Below are 22,033 nucleotides of genomic sequence, written 5' to 3'. Positions count from 1 at the left end.
AAATTATAATTATGTGGCGTCTTTCCAAACCTAACCCTCATATAAAAGGAAGGTTACCTGTATTGGGACCATTGATGGTTGCTTGCTTGTGAAGGTCTTGCAAGATGGACAGTGGAGGTGCCCGTTTCCGAAACCCATCAACCTTCTCACGTTTGGGCATTGCTTCTAACTCGGGCAGATAATGGGGAAAACCCTTCATCCAAAAGAAATTAAGATGCATACATATATACATATACCAACATCTTTTTCCCCCTTACAAGGGAGGTAGCCAAAAAACAAAGGCATAAATTCCACTCCCACCCATTCCATCCCCACATACTCCACTCTCATCCACCCTCTACCCTTTGTCCCTCTTATCTTGGCTCCTCCTGGATGATGGGTCATCCCTGCATCTCACCCACTGCCCTGGGTCAGGAGCAATGTAGCAAGACAAAAGAAGCTAAGATGAAAAAGAAACAAGTGACTGAAAGAAGTGGATGGATAAGCCGTGTCTGGCTACCTTCCATATTAGGGAAAGAAGCTCATTGGTATAAAGACAGACAGAATATTAGCTTTTGAGCTATTGTAGGAGTTGATGCATCTGTATGGAAAGTTGTATTTCTTGACTTGAATCCTTATAATTAAGCAATGGGAGTAAAGCAGCTCTAGGTGTTGGGCTGTGGAGGTGCTGTGTCATGTTACAATGACATAGACTCAGCTGTATGGGTGGGAGAATGAGGATATCCCTCCATTTATGAGATGGTATGATGGGAGAATAAAGAAATGGGTTTTGGTCAGATGTAGGATGAGTGTATGTTTAGACTTGGCTCCTTATAAGGGGGGAAGCCTTTTGTTGTGTATGTAATATTCACTTGACTGCCAAATTTCCAATAGTTTCTAGCCTGTTCCTACATTCTTAGAGTACATATTTAACCAATTCATCATGGTTAATTAGTTAATGGGTGTACGCTTCCATGCAAAAGTTCTCGTGAAATTAGAAAAGGGGGTTAAACCAAGAATTAACAATATTGCTAGGGAAAGGGAGTGGGTGGGGGATGGGAGGTGAGGGAGTACGTGGAAAAAATAATTTGACACAGCCAGAAAGGATTTTTCCCTGTCTTCTCCATTTCTGCCTGAGGGGATGGAGGGGGGAGGGGGGCACTGATTTAATGAAGCGGCCTTACTGTGGATGTGCTGTGTTTTGCGACACTGCTTGAGACCCAGGGCAGTGGGCGAGATGCAGGGATGACCCATCATTCAGGAGGAGACAAGATAAGAGGGAGGGAAGGGGGTGAATAGGAGTGGAGTATGTGGGGATGGAATGGGTGGGTGGATTTTATGCTTTTTTCTACCTCCCTTGTAATGGGGAAAAAGTCTGGTATATGTTTATGCTAGGGGAGAATGTGTTGTAGTTTTCATGTGGCTTGAGCAGGAAGGAATGGAAAGGATGTGTGTGAGTGAGTCCCTAGCCACTTCACACTGTGTTCATAAGTGTAAAAATGAAGGATCAGTACACGGAAACTGATCATGCACAGAAACCTTTCTTGAATATGTGTTTAGGTTCACTGACCCAGTAAATAGTGGAGTGCATAATGAACCGGTAGTTATTTTGTCCCTTCTTTATATACTTTTTCCCGCCCCCTTATCTTAAATTTGAGGCTTGATTGCCTCGTGGATACTAAACTTTTGCACTAATAAAAAGTATTATTTTTACTATGTAATCATGATATGAACAATGTTCACGCTAATGTGATGAAAAAAAGCTATATTTGCTGACTAATTTTTCTGGTGCTGCAGTCGGATATGGTCGGGCTAGTGCAGCAGCATTACAATAGCACATATCGCCGTGTTGAACAACAAATGGAATCTGCTGCACACTATGCAGCAGTGGAGAGACCATCACCAACCAAGCCCTACCCTGTCAGACCCAAAACTAGGGTAATTAAATGATTGTATGCTTTGTCATAGTTTGGGACTGTGTTAGAGATTTGAAAGTTTGAGCATCGTAGATTAGATCTTAATCAGATGTCAAAATTTAATGTTTCAATCAGTGCTCATACTATGTCATACAAAAGAACCCATGAGACGTTTAGTCATTATGGTCACTTCTGTGTTTCATTTTCAAGAAGCAGTCCTGTTTTTGCTTTTCATATCATGGTTTGCATGTCTGTATTTTCTTTAATCTCCAGCCACAGTGCAGAAAAGTGATAACCCTCATAATTTTTTTTTTATCCCATTTTCAAAACCCCTAGTCCTTTCTCCTTAATCCTATCAAAAATCTGTGCTTATCAGCATGATACATAATTTCCTGTGTTTCATTTAGAATTATTAGAGTAACTTTATGTATATATGGTATGGTTTCATTGTAAAACTAATAGCCTTGTCTTACTGCAGAACACCATAATTTTTTAAAGAAAAATCTTTACATATTATTTTTCTATTTGATAAGATAAGAGCTACGAATGTTTATGAATGGAAATATTTTTAGGATGCATCTAATCTGCCAATTTATATAATGCTTTATAAGTTGTCTTTCACCTTCTTTTAATTCTTAATTTGCTGGTTTATTGACTTACACAAATTTCTTTTATCTAACCAGTATTGTGCTTGGAGACAGGAAGGCTTGATTTAAAGCTGTGTACTCTGAACTATTTAGATAGTGGTAACTACCTCAGTACCAACCAGAGGTCCCTCAAGGCTGAATGTGTGCGTGTGTAATACACACACACACACACACACGACTCAGTGGTGTGGTTGGTAGAGAGCTGGACTGGGAAGTACGATGGTGCTCGCAGTACCTGGTTCGAATCCTGCCCAGGGCCGAAATTATTTCGGTATCGCTGTGCTTCGGGTCGTTACTCTGACTCTCGTGGGCGGGGAGTTGGGGGTGTGTGTGTGTGAAAGGTCATAGCATTACCCATAGATCGGACATACGAGCTCTGAGCTCTCTTCCGGGAGGGAAATAGCTGTCGATCACAAGTCCAACACGTGATCCAAAGACCAAGATGAATACACACACACACACACACACACACACACACACACACACACACACATTCATACATATAAATATTAGAAGTATCAAGGGATGGATGCATAAAAGACTATATGAAGGGATGATTGTACCTATAACACTTAATTGGTCAGAGACTTGGAATACTTAATTGGTCAGAGACTTGGAATGTAAGGGAGGCAGAAAGGATAAATTTAGATTTATTTGATATCAACTGCTTGAACAGTATGTTGAGGGTTACAAGGATGGATAGAGTGAGAAATGAGGAAGTGATGAGAGTGGGAGTGGAAAGGGACATGACAGATAGGGTTGATGAAAGATTCCTGGGATGGTTTGGGCTTACAGAAAGAATGAGTGAAGAAAAACTAACAAAAAGAGCGGAAAGCAGAGGTACAGTGAACTTCAGGAGAAGAATGAGGTGAAATGGGCCTCAGTTAAGAGTAATGCCTGTGGAGCAGGGAAGAGAGCAGGGAGAACCTAAGTATGAGTGGTTCCTCTGTCTTCTCTATGTACTCATGAGGGGATAGGGAGGTTCTCCATGTCAGTGAATCAGTAGGGGTAAACCAGCTTCAGCTTGTCCCTTACAGTGGCTGCGAAAAGTTTGGGCGCAAAATTATAGGCGCCCCAACTTTCCCCTAAACTCAAAACATGCGAAAAATACAACTTTCCACCCAAACTTTTCGCTATTTTTCAATGCTAGCGTTTGTACCCGTATTTAGCCGAGACAATACACACTATTTGGCAACTCTGTTTAGGCGCACTCGATGTCACATGGAGTCACTTTCTAAACATCTCTCACGGAGAGTAGTCTTTTTTTTGCGGTGGTCTCTTTTTTTGTGCCTTGATATCTCCGTAATGGGAAGTGGTAAAGAGCTGGAAAGAGACACAGTTGTTACAATCATAACCCTCTATAAGGAGGGTTATAAGTGTAAAGATATTGCTACTCGTGTGGGAATTGGAGTGCATCAAGTGCAAAAGTGGACCAAGAAATTTCGAGACGAAGGAAGTGACATTCGTACTCCAAAGCATCGCTCTGGTCGGCCAAGGAAGATATCAAATCGTACTTCTACGGTTCTAACTGCCTCCTAATAACCGTAGGAGGCAGTTAGAACCGTAGAAGTACGATTTGATATCTTCCTTGGCTGACCAGAGCGATGCTTTGGAGTACGAATGATGTCACTTCCTTCGTCTCGAAATTTCTTGGTCCACTTTTGCACTTGATGCACTCCAATTCCCACACGAGTAGCAATATCTTTACACTTATAACCCTCCTTATAGAGGGTTATGATTGTAACAACTGTGTCTCTTTCCAGCTCTTTACCACTTCCCATTACGGAGATATCAAGGCACAAAAACAGAGACCACCGCAAAAAAAAGACTACTCTCCGTGAGAGATGTTTAGAAAGTGACTCCATGTGACATCGAGTGCGCCTAAACAGAGTTGCCAAATAGTGTGTATTGTCTCGGCTAAATATGGGTACAAATGCTAGCATTGAAAAATAGCGAAAAGTTTGGGTGGAAAGTTGTATTTTTGCATGTTTTGAGTTTAGGGGAAAGTTGGGGCGCCTATAATTTTGCGCCCAAACTTTTCGCGGCTTCTGTATATGGATATACTGTATTGTTCCATTGCTTCTGACTGAGGCAGTGTGTGGGGAGTATGGATGGTCCTTCATCCTTAAAGAGTTAAGATAAAAGGGAAACAAATGGGTGTGGAATGGTTGGGGCTGGCTATCTCCCTTATAGAGGGATGGAAGACTTTTGATATATAGGTACATACATACACATATACATGCATTCCAAAAACCCTTTCCTCCATTACAAAGGTGACAACTGATTCAGAGCTGTCCTACACCTTAAAAACAAAACAAAACAAAAAAACATTCATAGTCCCTTCCATCTTAACTCCACCAGAAAATTGGCCCTCTTGTCTGCTCTGCACCAATTTCCAAGCAAGAAGCTTGCCAGTCATTTCCTGTCATTGCCATGGATATTTGTCTCTGGTTCTTCCTGATAACATGTTTCTAGGAAGTTCATCAAATGCCTTGCATATGTCCATTGCTACCACAACCACTCTCTGGCAGTGCTTTCTTTCTTAATCTCCTCAGCACTTATTTGGTGTTTGTGGGCAATATACTGTAGGAGCATTCCTTTTTGAACCCATCCTGGTTTAGGGAGTAGGGTAGATCAGTTTTAATTCCCTTTGCTTGGACATAGTGGACAGCAGTAAGACAAGTCTGTAGTTTATGGGTCCTCAAGGGATTTATTTGGGCACTGTAAGGGTTCTTGTTCAGATTGTTGGAATCCAGGAGTGGATGAAAGCTTAGACCCTCGTTGCATTTGGATCAAGAAGTTTTATATGGATGTTTGAGATCTCCTCTAGGCCTTTGGCATGGAAGGTTTTCAATTTCTTTATTGTTCCTTTCATGTCTTTGTTGAAGAAAGTTGGGGGAGGCATTCTTGTCCAGCCTGACTTGTGTCTTATGTTCTTTCTCTGAATTAGGAGAGGGTCAGAGGGAGTAATTTAGGAAGAGCAGTGTAGGTTTAGGAAATGATGAATAGAATTTTTCTTCTTCTCTCTCCCTCTTCCCTCCATTCAGTGAGACCAATATGTGAAAAGTTTTTTGGCAAAAGATGTATATTATTCTCTTTATTCCTCAAGGGATGCATGACAGAGACCTATATATGGGGCGTGTTACAGATTTATGGGATAGGCAGAAGTCTGCTCGGGCAGTCAAAAGTTTTTACATGGGTACTAGAGCTTGTGGGTTGAGGATGAAGGGAGCGAACGGTTGGAAGTGAAGTTGGAGCTGTACAAGGGTTGTGTAATGTTACCATGATTGTTCAATGTGTATATAGATAGGGTGGCATGGAAGGAAAATGCAAGAGTGTTAGGCAGGGGTTTGGAACTATAGATGAGAGTGGAAGGAAGTGGGAGTGAGCCAGTTGTTGTTTGCAGATGACACTGCTTTTGTAGCTGGGTTGGAGGAGAGATTGGAAAAGTTGGTGGTAGAGTTTGAGGGAGTATGTGAGAGGAGAAGGGTGAAAGTAATTGTGGGTAGAAATATGGTGATGAGATATATAAAGGGAGATGGTAGTGAGTTGAAGGTAACTTTTAAAAGGTGAGAGACAGAGTTTGAGAGAAGGGTGAAAGTGATTGTGGACAAAAATATGGTGATGAGATTCATAAAGGGAGAGGATGGCATTGGGTTGGAGGTAACCTAAAAGGTGGGAGGTTGGGAAGAAGTGGAGATCTTTGAGCATTTAGGATCACATTTAGGAGTTGGGGTGAATTATAGCATAAGGGAAGCAAGTACATATCTGGGGTAATGAGAAGTGTCGTGAGAAATAGGTATTTGGGGGTGACTACAGAAAAAAAAAGTGTGGTTGTGTCCATGGCACTGTATGTTGCAGAAGTTTGGAATTTGAAGAAGGTAGAAAGGAGAAGCATAAATGTGTTTGAGATGAAATGTTCAAGACATATGATAGGAGTTATAGGGAAGTCACAAATGTGGAGATGAGGCAGAGAGCAGGGGTGGAAAGAGAGCAGCAGGTAGGGTTCATCAAAGAATACTGGAATGATTAGAGCAACTGGAAAGTGTAAGTGCGGAGTATCAGAATAGTGTGGAAGGTAGATGAAGTAAACTTAAAAAGACAGAGAATGAGGTAGATGGATTAGGTTAAAGAGGCATTGGGTGCAAGAAGAATGCCTGTTGAGTAGGGAAGGGAGAGGACAAGAGATAGGTATGAGTGGAGAGTGGTTGTAAATGGACGAGGAAGATGTGGTTGAAATGGAATCTTTCTTGTCTGATTGGTAAATTCTTGAGTGGATGAGGTGGGGAGGGTTGCTGTGTAATGAAGAGATGGAGGTGGACCAGCTGTGGCTGCTGGGCCCTACTGTGGCTGTGCTGTGTCTTGCTGCATTGCCTTCTGATCCAAGCAGTGGGTGAGGGAGAAGGATGACCCTTCACCCATGAGGATTGGTGTGGGATGGGTGAAAGGTGGGTATATGTTTTGACTTGACCCTTGTAAGAGGAAAGGGCATTGGAATATGTATGTGTATCATCATAGTACATGCACACCAAAAATCCTCTTCCCTCTTATGAGGGTGGTAGCCGAGTCAAAACATGCACCCACTCCACACCCACTCGAAACCCATTCACTACCCCTCCCTCCCATTGTAACACTCAACGGAATAAAGGCATTGCAATGAGACACATCTCGCCAAGGGCATTAAATGTCAGGAACAATCCATTCCTTTCCCTTTCCCTTCATCATCCTCTAGCATGGTTCTTGTAAAATCATGAGTCCACTGTAGAGGTAGTTGCTTTATGAATGTTACCAAGGTAGTTGTACTTTGTTTATCAAATTAATTTTTATTTTTATTTTCAGTTTCTATTTATGTGCCAAATATGCATTACCTTTTGATTATAGTTCTTCTGTTCATTATATTTTCAGAATGCAAATGTTTTGTCAGCCATTTTGTGTCTGATCAAGGAACTAGACTACTCTAGCCTAGAGGTGGTGGAGGTGGCTGTCCGTTGTCGCATGGGTGAGGTTGAAGAATGAACACATGGTTCAACTGCAGAAATGAGGAGCTGAAATTCAAGTCCCATTATAGTCTGAAAGAATTCTCAAAGGTTACCTGATGTAGGAAGAGGAAAGAACAACTTTTTTTTATAATTATGAAGTGCATGCTTGTGGTATGATCTACTTACAGCTGGTTTAGATGATACTTGCTGTTAATATGATGGATTTATATATGTTGTAAAAATGCCTACTGGAGATATGCCATCTTTCAATTGGCATGATGGAGATGTGACATATATGCAGTGGGTATGAGGGTATCTACTGTAGATATGATGCATATCTGTAGTAGGTGTATACAGTACCTGCTGAAGGTAGGAGAAATGTCTTCTAGGTTTAAAAGTACTTATTGTAAAAGGATATGTACGACTCTTGTATGGATTACTGGTATTGATATAAACGTTAATCATATTTGGAATACCATGTTCCTTACAAGAAATACCATACAACTAATAGGAGAAAGTAAATCCCAAATAAGTGAATATGAATTACTGCTATGCCCTATGAAAATGTGATAGGTTTTGTGTTTTTCCTTTTTTTCTTAACTTACTAGAAATAATATAGTAATATTTAATCAGTGTACAATGTGTGATAACATTTAATTTAGGATTATGCACAGTATCACCAAGAATTTTGCCACTAATGTAAATGGTTGTACCAATGCTTAGAGACCATTATTTTCTCTCATGATATGCAGACCAGTGTACACAGTCTATTGTAATGTTTCACAACAGCATATACTGCTGAAATGAATCAGGACTGTGATTGATATTCAATCCAGTGCTGCATTAACCTCACATAAGATCATAGTAGCATGGTAACAAGAAACTAATTGTAAGTTAGCTTTGATAGCAAATGTTGAAAGGGGATTAGCTATCCTTGATATTATTTTTCTTCCTATATAAGAGTTTTTTTCAGACTTTGGTAGTGGTTACAGCATGGCTTATAACCCAGATCCATATGTACTTAGGGATGAGGAAGAATTTATGTAAACACACAGTTTGGATAGCCAATGATTCTCAAACTTGTAATTTCAAAGGGGCTATTACAGGCATATATACACACTTTATACTAACGTGTACTACAGGCAAGTTTTATTGCTTTATACACCTATACATATCTTCATACACATGCATACATGAACAAAAAGATACACATGAATACACACACACACGTATGTGCACACACACACACAATATGCACACTTTTGAAGCTAGGTATGATAAATTGGAAAGCAAGAGCTAGGACTCTGCAAGTGTTTCTGTTTTCCTGTGTAATACAAATATGTAATTAGATAAATACACTATGCACACTTAGCACACATTACATGCACATTTTACATATATTACACACACAAACGTACATCATACACATGCACACACGCACATACACTACATGACTTGCATGGCGCAGTGGTAGCATCTGCAGCCACCACTACGGCGGTCTGGGTTCTAATCCTGCCCAGGGCCGAAATAATTTCAGTATCGCTGCTCTGCAAGTCATTACACCAACTCTCGTGGGCGGGGAGTTGGGTGTGTGTGCATGTGCAAGGTCACAGCATTACCCATAGATCAGTCATATATGAGCTCTGAGCTCTCTTCCAGGAAGGAAATAGCTGTTGATCATGAGTCCAACACGTGATCCAAGACCATGGTGAATCACACACTCTTTCGATAAGTTTTGAGGAAACCCCTAGCTTTGTTTATGCAATAGGGAGCTATGTTTATCAAGTGACCAAAATGATAAAATAGAGTAATTTCACTTAGTGATCAGTACACAAAATGGAAATTGATGGAGAAGAAAGACAAATATATAGTGAACTAACGAAGAGAAGATTGAATGTAAGCAGAGCGGAATCGCCATTTGGTGTCGTACCAAAAAAGAATTGCATCATAGAAATGCCGAAAATGAATCAAAGTTTAGATAACACTGCATTTTCAGAGTTTGTAAAAGAAAGTGGAATACTAGGTAAAGGTTTAGAATGGGAGAGAGAATCAAGGTATAGAAATATCGTAACAAATCAGGAGATTACATAATAAATTAAATTATAGATCTGAAAGCTGAATACAGGGCAATGTATAAAGAAATGAACCAGATAAAACATCAGAATGATGAAACCAACGGAGAGCTTAATGATAAAAAAAAAAGAATTAAACATGGTCAAAAGTGAGAATGAAAATGAAGATACGAAAAAAAATGAGGCTTTGAAAAGGGAAGGAAAAGAACAAATGCAAGCAGTGACCATGAAAGTGGGAGAAACAATAAAAGAGACAAATCTCCAGGAAGTAAAAAATCAATGGAAAGTGGAACAAAAAATAAAATTACTTTAAAAGAAATAGTACAGTAACAAGTGGAAGAGAATGCAGAAGAAACTGTTAATAAAGTAATTAAGGAGAAAGAGAATTGGGTCAGACACACAATGGATAAAAAAGTGCATAGTAGTTTATGATATTAAAGAAAAACATAATGTAGGTAGATACCTAAGAGAAAAGGAGGAGAAAGAAATTGCAAAAAAAATTCTGAAAAAGATACAAGAGGGGCAAGAAATAGACAAAGAAACAGAGGAAGTGCATAGAATGGGACTATACTCTAAAGAAAAAAATAGACCACTAAAAATTAAACTAAGATCTCAAATGATAGCAGAAGTACTATCTAAAATAGCAAAGTTGGCAAAAGCAAAAATTATAAAAATGTATGGATAAAGAAAGAAATGAGTGATGAGGAAAAAGAGAAGGAAAAGATGCTGAGAGATACAAAGATGGGTTGCTGTGAGCAACTAGGTAAATACACACACCTTAACCTGTAAACTTGGTGGTTGCAAATTTGGTCCCTTCCCAAATTTGCCAGTTGTCACCCTACTGTCTTGAGTAAGGAGTTGTGTGTGAGATTCACTATGGTCTGGAATCATGTGTTGGACTCGTGATCAACAGTTATTTCCCTCCCAGAAAAGAACTCGGAGCTTATATATGACTGATCTATGGGTAATGCTGTGACCTTATACGCACACACACACACACACCCAACTGCCTGCCCACGACAGTTGGAGTAATGACTTGCAGTGCAGTGATACTGAAATTATTTCAGCCTTGGGCGGGATTTGCACTTGGACCACTGTAGCAGCAGTTGTGAATGCTACCACTGTGCTGTCGAGTCATGCACAGGTGTGTGTGTGTATATGATATGATGCCATTCTGTAGTGGCACTTCGTGTGTGTGTCACAGTGAGAGGGAGAGAGCATGTTGCACACACAGTTGAACTAGTTCTTTCTTACCACGAAAACTTTATTTTCATCTCATTTCGTATGGTGCAGTTTTCCGGGAAATACTTGTGTGTGCAGTTGCATGTGCATACATATATATGTACATACATTTACTTCTTTTGCTTCTCTTGTGAAGTGATTACATGTAATACAGTAACTTCATCCCATTTCGAACACACAAGAAAACTTGTATACAAGTTACATTTACAAAAATGTGTATGCAATTAGTGTCAGTTTCTTTAGGTTAGTGTATGCCAACTTGGTATCTCCCTGGTAAGGATTTAAGAAATAAGAAAGCTAGAAAAAGCCATTTTCATGTTGGATACTCGGTTATGATTTAAGGTCCTGTTTGAAGTTGTGTATGTATATATGAGAGTGTGACGCACTTGTACGTGTGTCATGAGCTTCAGTGTTTTATTTTCATTTTATTTAGACAGATGAAAAGTGTAGAATTACAATTTGTGAATCTAAAGCTATTAGGTGCAGAAAAATAACTACATCAGATTTTAAACTTTTTGAAATCAATGTCTAATTGCAATAGTATTAAGAAAGGAAAAAAGCTTTTGAGAACATTGACTAGAGCTACTAGAGGCAAAAATAACTGAATTTAATGAAGTTCTAGATGCTAACGAGTAATAATGATTTAGCCTTTTAAATGTCATATTGTACTTCATAGGTTTTTCTTCTGGATAATACCAAATGATTGTATTCAGCTGAGGAAGGTGACTGGTCTTAGGAGAATCTTGATCATTTAAGACCCTAATTGGAACAGCGGCATTACTTCAGCTGAACAAGTTCATTTTGTTCTAATCTAGATCAAAATCTGTAAAATTTGATGTGGAATTTAAAGGCTCACTGCCAGAGTATTCTGATATAGTGTAGATTGCTGGTTTGCATGCCTTTGCTTCCTAGTTAAGGCAACAAAAGTTGAAGTAGCCAGCCATAACATCAGTCTTGGTCAAGTAGGCTGTGTTGAAACTACAGTGTTGATATACAGTTAAAAGCTTTATACAGAAGCGTTGACTTATGAAGAGACCTTAACTCCACAAAGGGCTTGGATGTATGTCATTCCTTTGATCCATTTTTTAGGTCGGGAAATGTGATGGATTTTTTCAGCTATATTAAGGAGTTCGTGAATTTATATGGATGTGCACTTAATGAGCACATGATAAAGGGATCAGTGGGTTGGTGATCAGATATTCATATGAATTAGGTAGACATTTTGGCACCATTTATGTGAAAGTTGTTTGTGCATGTTCAGTTTATCATAGATATATATTTCACTACCCTTTTGGCTGTTGCTGTTGAAAAGTTTACCCCCTTCTCTGGCACGAAAATGCAGTCCTTTTGCCACAACAGAGCAAAACTTCATGCCTTCATCTTTTTGTTCCTTTCACTATTTTAAACCATGGAAGCAAGATTGCAGAGTGGTGCTAGTTTTAAGATGTTACTGGAATGCTATAAGTAATTGATTTATGACAGTTCTGAGTGTAGTAATGTAGTGGATAATCATTGTGTAGGAGGTAATGGTGAAGGTGTTATGAAAAAGTGGAACAAGTGAAGCAGGAATATCTCCAAACCTCGTATCATTATTTTATTCAGCAAGTATAGATATACAGAAAATTATTGTTATTGTGCTGAACAGCATGACACAAACAGTGATGGCAGAGTTGAAGCACACAGGCCATTATAGTGTTTAATGTTGTTTCTCCAGTATCGGGGTTCTTAGTAACGGTAGTTTTCTTTCGAAATTATGAGTAAAGTTGTACATAATTTTGCCAGGAAAGTGTTGAAAATGAATGCCAAATATTTGCTACTGAATATCATCTACATATGTTTTACTAGCCTACATGTGTCAATAGATTGGGTTTTTTGGTAATGAACAAATATTTGATAATGCTGTGAAAATATTAAGATGATTATGTTGTTTACGCAGCATGGTGATTGCATACATGTACATATACCAAGGCTTTTTTCCCCTTACAAGGGAGGTAGCCAAAAAGAAAAAGGCATAAAACTATTCCCACCCATTTCATTCCTAAATTGATTGCACTTCCTGTAAATTGCCCATTTTCTAAAAGAATTAGTATGTATAATTTTAAAACTTAGAGAAAGAAATTTCATACCCTATCCAAGTCCTACCAGATGATAACTGTGTCTCATTCACGGATTGCAATGTCATGGAGGATGCACTAGGATGGTTGGTTTCATTGGGGATTGGTGCATAAGTTCTACACCAATTTATCAAAGGTAATTTCCCCTTTATATGGGAGATGGGCAAATAGCAGAACACCCAGTTCATACATACATACCATCAGGTCTTTTATCCCATCCTATACCCATCCCACATCTATATAATACCCATTAATTAATTATTGTTTTTCCCATCTTAGCACCTCATGGATGAAGGGCCTTTGTCTAACCCACCACATAGCACAGGTCAAAGAGTGTGCAAAGAAACGCAACACTTCCACAGCAGAACACAACTGTCAGAGATGGTTTGCCCCCCCCCCCCAATTCATTATATGACAATTACCCTACTCATTCACTTGAAATAATTTATAAAGCACACAAGAACTACTTCTTTATGAGCCATGTCATTTCATCATCCATTTACAATCATCAATCACCCTGGTCTTTTGACCTCTCTCTTCCTTTCTTAACTGGCATTCCTCTTGCATCATTCACCTAGTTAATAAGTAAAACTCGCTTACACTCCTCCCATCTCAGCCCAAAGGGAAGGTCTTGTTAGCTGCATAAGGAGAGGTTGGGGTTGGGTATTGCCATATAATAAAGCAGTGGGGTTAAACCAACTCTCTTTTGGGTCCTGATCTGGAAATACTGTGTCTTGCTGCATTGCCTTTGACCCAGCAATATGCCAAGGGCAAGGATGTCTGTCTTACCCATCAGGTGGCAAGATAGGTGGGGCAACATTGTGTATTGGATGTGAGATGGGTGAAGAGAGGGTACATGTGTGTTTGTATTTATGTTGTATTAATAATATGGAACATGCATGTTGTATTAATAATATGGAACATGCATTTATGTTGTATTAATAATATGGAACATAAGAGAGGAAGAGAGAGGAGTTTGAATGTGTTTGAGATGAGGTGTCTGAGAAGTATGATAGGGGTTACTAGGCTGGATAGAGTGAGAAATGAGGAGGTGAGGAGGAGAACAGGGGTGGAAAGGGAGTTGGGAGATAGAGTTGATGAAAGAGTATTAGGATGGTTTGGACACATGGAAAGAATGAGTGAAGAAAGACCTGTAAAAGAGGTATGGAAGACAGATGTGTAGGGAGTGAACATGAGGGGGCGTCCTAGGATGAGGAAGGACAGGAGAGGACAGAAGACGGGTGAATGGAGAATGGTTGTATATGGATGATGCTGTGATACATGAGGTGGAATGGAGGGGGAGTGAGGAGGTATGTGTGAGAAAAATTTGACACAGCCCGAAGGGATTTCTCCCCGTCTTCTCCTTTTATGCATGGGGGGACGGAGAGGGGGGTCGCCGATTTAATGAAGCGGCCTTGCTGTGGATGTGCTGTGTCTTGCGACACTGCCTCTGACCCAGGGCAGTGGACAAGGTGCAGGGATGACCCGTCATCCAGGAGGTGCTAAGATAAGAGGGAGGGTGGAGGGGAATGGAGTGTATTTAGGGATGGAATGGGTGGGAATGGTTTTATGCCTTTTTCTTTTTGGCTACCTCCCTTGTATGAGGGAAAAAACCTTGATATATGTATGTATGTAATAATACGACCATAAGAGAAAATAGATGTTTGCAAGTAGTAATATTCTAATGATACATTGTGGTTCAAGTATTTGGCATGAAGTTCTTGGCATTTTATTTTCATATTAAACATTTTACCAGCCACCTTATAAAGTGTTGCTATTGGAGAATAGAGATGAAACCATTCAATTTTGTCACAAAACTAGAAATCACTTTGGATAGGAAAATTTTTGCTCTGTGGGGAATAGTTCGTAAGGAATTTTAATGAACATGGCAGAGGTAAAAATGTTGGTACTTTTAGTGACATTGCATACTTGCACCACTCCAGTTTGTTTACTGTGCCAGCAGCCAGATATTGAATACTCCCTGGGTTTCCCAGAAACGGTAAGTTGATCCTGTTGTACCAATCCTGCCCAATAGAGGCTGAAGCTGAAGTGAGCTTCATGCCAAATATTTTAGGCTTTATGCTGAAGCACATTCAGCCACAGATTTTAAAATTATATAAGAGCTCTGCTCTTATGATGAAAGCTTTAATCTACGAGTTTTTGAGCTTTTTTTTCTTTTATCCCCCCCAATTGTTTCATGGATAAACAGATCTGTCTAGCTCGTATAAGTGCAGAAGCCAAATGCTTTAAACTTGGTGAATTGGCTCATTCAGAAACTCGGAACTTTTTCTGATCTTGCTCATTATTTTACCTCCCAGCCTGGTGTGCTCACAGTTTACTCAGTTTAATTTGTTACAGTTACTTATGGTAGCTGTAAGCTGCTCACATCAATGCCACTGTTGTTTATGTTCTCAGAATACGTTGGGTCACTTTGCTGTTATTTGCAGTAGTGTATGATACAGATTTCAGTCTATATGCAATCTGAATGTTGGGTCACTTTGCTGTTATTTGCAGTAGTGTATGATACAGATTTCAGTCTATTTGCAATCTGAACTACTTGTTTTTCCATTTGGTGTTTAGCACCAACAAGAAGAAAGTTGGTTATTTTTGCATCATGGAGTTGAAGGAGCTTGTGGTTAAGCTTACAGTAGGTTGAAGAGGATTAAAGTCATGTGGTGACCACCAAGGTCTTCCGTGATTCTTTAGTGAAAATGTTACGGATAGAAAACAGTTTGCACATTGTAATGGCACCAACGTGTTTGCTGTGGCTAATTAGCATGGGTAGACAGTGAGTTGTTGTTGCATTCTCCTTTCTCTCAACCTTTCCTATACTCCTCGCATACTTTTGGTAACCCATTTGACGTCCACAAGATACATAAGAGGGCTACCCAACACCAGCACTACTGTAAACTACCTTACACATTAATTTACTGCAAATTATATACTTTCATGCATTATGATACACTCAACTTTCATTACCAACACATGTCTTGTCATTACAAACATTATTTGAAAGCCCACCTCACTTCACCCCAACCTTTCTGGAAACCAGTTCCCATAACCACTTTTGACCATTGTACTCCATTCTGTATGAGTGTATATTAATAATAGTTGACCCAAGTTCACTAAATGGAAAGTTGCAACTGCTCAGTGGTTGGCAACAGTTTTTGGGACCTACACTAGAATTCTCTGGGAACAAACACGGGATGTTTGTCTGTTGTGTTAGTGTGGGACTGTTTCTGTCACTGGCTTGTGATAGTTGGAGGGAAGAAGTCACTGGCTTGCAGAAGGAAGGGAGTAGATGCCAGTTTTCACCTCTGTTTATGTAAAAAGGTTGAGGAAATATAGTCTGATTTGACGGAGATGTTGGACCCGGCACAGAAACTGAAGCTTGGTTCCTTTGGACTGCAACTCCTGAAGGTGATATTGACATGTTTTGAAGAGGGGGTGGATGATTCTCTCTCATGTCCACCCCACAGGACCACCACTTTCAGGTACCCTTTGTTGGTCTTTGTACGAGTGTAATAAATGTAAATTAGATTTTGGTAGAGATTTTACAATAAAGCAAAGGCTTTGTATTTTTTTTTTTTTTTTTTTTTTTCAAATTTATCGTAGTTTTCATTGTTGACTATATAAGAAAAGATTCAATATGCTGTTTGAATTTGCATAGAAATCTATATATACATAGGTCTTTTGTACACAATTTTATTCAGTGGAACACCTATCTGGGAGGTTGGTTAATTGTGTAGGCAAGTGCATTGTACAGATTGTTACAAACAAGGCAAAGGTGATTTGTGAGGCCAGTGAGAAAATTGTTGAGTATAAAATTGCCATAATTTGAGAAAATGTTCTTCCAAAGATATGCATTACTTGAAAATAGGAATTTTGAAGGGAAGTTAGATTAGTACAGTAGGTGGAGATGCAAGGATTGCTTTAGAAAAGAGGATAATTATTTGATTAAATTGAGGAGTGTGTTTAACAAGTACATGTAGAATGAAAGATGACTGACATCTTGCAGCTGCATCCGCACCTTTTAAGTACTTTTTAGTGGCTTACCCTTGCTGTAGGGTCCAGTCTATAGTCTGCTTCTTCCATATTTTTGACTGTATGTAGTGATGTATAACCCAAGATTCTCATTTTTGTTCGTCCCTCCCCATGTATTTTCATGTACATTATTGTTAAGAGGTGATGCAGTGTTTTAAGTTGTTTTATTTTTTCATCTTCCCTCCTCCCCTAATATATATATTTGTAATTCTCTCTCTCTCTCTCTCTCTCTCTCTTTTCCCAACTTGTTTACTAATAGAAGAAATTGCTTTTGTAAAGGATCTTTATTTGTCGCAAATTTCAAAAGGCCAGCTTCGTACCATGTTTTGATCATCACTAAGGTTGTAAGTTGTCTGAATAAGCAAATTATTATTGTTCTCTTCTGTACATGAATCACATTACAACATTCATTTCATGATTTGCTGATTAAATGCCTCAAGTGAATTCAGAAGCAGTCACATTATTAAAGGTTGCTATTTACAGTTTCAAATATTAGGTATAGTGATATTTTCAAGGTTACCGCCTCATAAATAGAACAAACTTCAGTTCATTATCATATAAAATTCAGTACTTCTGGGTATAGAAATGCATGGTTCTATTATTACTTGACATAGTAAAATGGGGCTTCTAAAGTTTCTCTTCCAAGACTTACACTGTCCAAGAACTTCCGAACAATTTTATTATTGCAATACCCATACTATTTGTATTGCAAAAGTGCGTAGAAATCAAGTATTTGATGAAATAAGCATATGGCTGCTTTATAAGTAGTCTTAACAGTATAGATTGAACTTGTCTTCTGGAATATCATTTTACCTTGAACGGAAATTCAGCAGGTTTGTTGAACAATGCAGTGTTGAACTTCTATGAAATGAATTCCTTTGTTCGTTAAAATTTGTCCTATATTGATTGTAATTTTACAGCACTACCTGAGAAGTAAATTACTTATGCTGATGTATATTGAAAATGTCATTGTAGTATTTACTCACAGCCACTGGACTTGTACTCAACAGATGTATAGACTTCATGAATCCTCCTACAGGCAGCTTGACATAGCGTTGATAGCCCCACCCCACCATACAGTATAGAATTCAACAGACCCCAGTCCACTTGTACAAGTTCTTGATTTACAATATTGTATTCATGTAATTCTTGCCCCTCAGTGTTATAGGGATCACCAGGTACTAAAAACAACTTTCATTTGGTCTTATCCTGATATTGAAAGAAATGTTAGAAGCATATTCTTTGCAGATAAGTTTTCTATGGTCCTATTGTACCAATTAATAGAATAAGATGGTAGTTGGATGTTGATAATGGTCGCATGTAGACGTTATCAAGATTGGTCATTAAAGACCACCCAACTGCCATACACCTTTTGGCATGAATTTAAGAGCACATTTTTCTTTTATCAACAGACAGACATTGACAGTAATTAATTATTGTAAAAGGAAAGCTGTGATGTGCACAGGGAGTTTGATCTTAGGCCAGCATCAGTGACAGTAAAAAGTAATGGTAGATTTTGTCATAGGAAAAGTCAAGGCTGCTATAGGAAGAATGCTGTGAACAAATCACTGTAGGAATTGTTTATTTTTCACACTTAACATGGTTTTCACATTGCCCTTATTTGTGTCAGTGTTCAGTGCTTTGTTTTATATAGTTTAAGATGAATGTTTGGATCAGAATGTTTTTGTACAGTGTAAAGATAGTATGTTTGGTATTTCATGTATAAGACGGCAGTTTTGGCATTAAGGCAAGTGACCCATTTATTGTAAAAGCGAACTTGACAAACTTGTGTAAGAACTGACAAACCTACAGTAGACCTGAAATGTGTACCAGACTTCAGGATCACCAAGTAGGGGAAAGAAGAGACTGACTTTGGACAAAATCTTTTACTCTGAAGCTTTAATTTTACTTAACCTCATAATACTGGGGGAAAAAAAGCCAAGAATATTAACCAGTAGGTGGTGATAATAGTTAGTGTCTCAGTGCTCCTTGGTCAAGCAACAAGTTCATTGGAAGAAACTGTATTATATTGGTCTAGTGATGATTATTCACAACTATATAGATGGAGTGGAAATAGTGGGACATTAATTTCCTTAGCAGTGTTGGAGATAAGTGACAATAGTGATATATATATATATTTTTTTCTTTCTTTATCCTGTGATACCTGGCATGCCCATGGTGCAATAATTTCCAATAAACAGAAAGATTTAGTCAATGATAAAACTGTCTTCAGGAAGGCATATTAATAAAAATGTGTACTGTAAGAAAATGCCGTCCTGATTATATAGGTAATGCATACCAAAGCTTGTCTTCGGATTCTTTGGAAAGAGAAGTCCCACTTAAGATTCATTTTTATGTAAACATTAACAGAAATGGTACAAAGCGGGTCATCGATGAAATTAGTACCATTGAAATAAAAATCCTCGCTAAATTGCATTTAAAAGTTGACCTGCATTGCTCGCAATCACCTGTACCCAAACTGACTCTCAGTGAATAAAAGTAACAAATTAATTTTTTGTTTTATTTGTCCTCTTACTTTGGGCGGTGGGCAGGGTGCAGGGATGACCCGTCATCCAGGAGGTGCTCAGATGAGAGGAAGGGTGGGAGGGGTGTGGAGTGTATTTAGGGATGAAATGGGTGGGAATGTTTTTATGCCTTTCCCTTTTTGGCTACCTCCCTTGGAAGGGGGAAAAAGCCTTGGTATATGTATGTATGTATGTCCTCTTACTTTGGCATAAAGTACAGATATCACACCCTTGATATTTTCTAGTTGCTTCACTTCCTTTTCAAAACTGGAAACTGATCTTCACTCGTAAAAGAATGTTGATAAACTCTCCATGTGTGCCATCTTCAGTCAAATTGTGCATTTTATCCTTCACATACTTGTAAACTAGTACTACTACATCAATACTAGTAAATTACTACTAATACACTAGAATGAAGAAATGATTACAAAAAATATTGGTCACACTGATAAGGCCTAGACTAGAATATGCGGCGACACTGTGGTCACCCAGTACCAAAAATAATATAAAGAAAATAGAAAGAATCCAGAGAGCAGCAAACTTGTCATATGAGGAGAGATTGGCTAAACTGGTCTTACTGACTCCGGAGCAAGAGAGAGAGGACCTATTCCATCTACGGAATCATGAAAGGCACAGAAATACTCGATAGAGAGGACTTGTTACACTGGGACAGGAGAAGCACAAGAGGACATGGAAAGAAAATAGAAAAACAGCTACAGAAGAAATCTGAAAAAAAAGAATAGTTTTCCACAGAGTGGACACTTGGAACAAACTGGACAATGAAATAGTGCGCACAAAAACCATTGATGAGTTTAAGACCAAACTAGACACTGCGAGATACAAAGGCACACCACGAGCTTAGCTCCCCTTCCCGCAAAATACTAGGTAAATACTAGTACATTTGTGCACTAGTACTATAACAATAGTACTACTACACCAGTGAATTAAGTATTAATACACATGTGCACTTCTACTAGAACACTAATGCACTGGTACTATTAAAATAGTGCACTAGTGGATTAGTATTAGTACACATGTGCACATGTACTGGTACACTATTGCACTTGTACTAACACACTAGTGCACTACTAGTACACTTGAACACTAGTATACTACTGGTAAAAAACACTAGTGCACTACTACTAGTATACTTTAACATTAGAACACTAGTGGATTGGTACTAGTGCACTTGTACTAATATGCTAGTGCAGTGGTACCAGTAAAATAGTGCACTAGGACAAGAACACTAGTACTGGTACACTAGTGAATTAGTACTAGTACACGTGTATTTATGATAATACACTAGTACACTGCTACTAGTACAAAACACTTGCACTAGTTCTAGTACACTACAACACTAGTGGACTAGTACTAGAACATGCACTGGTACTAGTAAAACATTTCACTAGTACAAAAACACTAGTACACTACAACTATAATACTATTACTAGTACACAACTGGATTAGTGCAGGTACACGTGCACTTGTAATAGTGCACTGGTACCAATAAACAAGTGCATTCGTTCACTAGTACAAAAACACGTGCACTACTATTAGTACACTAGTGGATTAGTACTAGTACACGTGCACTTGTTCTAGTACACTATTACACTTGTACTAAAACACTAGCGCAGTGTTACTAGTAACATAGTGCACAAGTACAAAAACACTAGTACTAGAACACTGGACTAGTATTAGGACATGTGCACTGGTACTAGTAAGATATTTCATTAGTACAAAAACACTAGTAATACTTCACTATAACACTATTACTAGTACACAACTGGATTAGTACAAGTACACATGTGTACTTCTAATAATACACTAATGCAATGGTACTAATAAACTAGTGCATTTGTGCACTAGTACAAAAACACGTACACTAATAATATACACTAGTGGATTTGTACTAGTACACTGGTGCAGTGGTACTAGTAAAATAGTACACTGGTACAAAAACACTAGTACACTTTAACACTAGTGGATTATTACTAGTGCAATTTCTCTAGTACATTAGTGCACTGGTACTAATAAAATAGTATACTGGTACAAAAACAATAGTGCACTACTAGTACACTTTAACGCTAGTACACTAGTGGATTAGTACTAGTGCACTTGTACTAATAAACTAGTGCACTGGTGCTACTAAATAGTGCACTAGTACAAAAACACTGCACTAGCACACTAGTACTAGTGCACTAGTGGATAAGTATTAGTACACGTGTACTTGTAATAGTGCATTAGTACATATGTGCACTAGTACAAGTACACTATAACACTAGTACTAGTACACATGTGTACTTGTCATAGTACACTAGTGCACTGATACTAGTAACACGGTGCACTAGTACGCTATAACACTAGTACTAATACACTATAACACTAGTACTAGTACACTAGTGGATAAGTATTAGTACACATGTGCACTTGTAATAGTGCATTTGTACATATGTGCACTAGTACAAGTACACTAACACTAGTACTAGTACAGGTGTACTTGTCATAGTACACTAGT

General features: G+C 38.6%; 1 protein-coding gene across 4 annotated transcripts in view; it reads left to right on the top strand.

The window, feature by feature from the left end:
- The window catches only part of LOC143040591 (uncharacterized), a 57,245-nt gene extending 37,741 nt beyond the window's left edge, over window positions 1-19,504 (top strand). For 3 of the 4 annotated variants that reach the window (XM_076211685.1, XM_076211684.1, XM_076211686.1), the window contains 2 exons: window positions 1,777-1,917; window positions 7,448-19,504. In XM_076211685.1, coding sequence (XP_076067800.1) covers window positions 1,777-1,917; window positions 7,448-7,558 — 252 coding nt within the window. In that variant the 3' untranslated portion in view covers window positions 7,559-19,504. The remainder of the gene's footprint in view (window positions 1-1,776; window positions 1,918-7,447) is intronic. The other variant, XM_076211688.1, reaches the window with a different exon arrangement.
- Window positions 19,505-22,033: the final 2,529 nt, after the last annotated feature.

The sequence above is a fragment of the Oratosquilla oratoria genome, chromosome 29 (genome assembly GCF_046742065.1).
Source record: "Oratosquilla oratoria isolate Oo_2021 chromosome 29, ASM4674206v1, whole genome shotgun sequence".
NCBI classification, from domain to species: domain Eukaryota; kingdom Metazoa; phylum Arthropoda; class Malacostraca; order Stomatopoda; family Squillidae; genus Oratosquilla; species Oratosquilla oratoria.
Note: the sequence above shows the minus strand (reverse complement) of the source record. Positions and strands in the feature narration are given on the sequence as shown.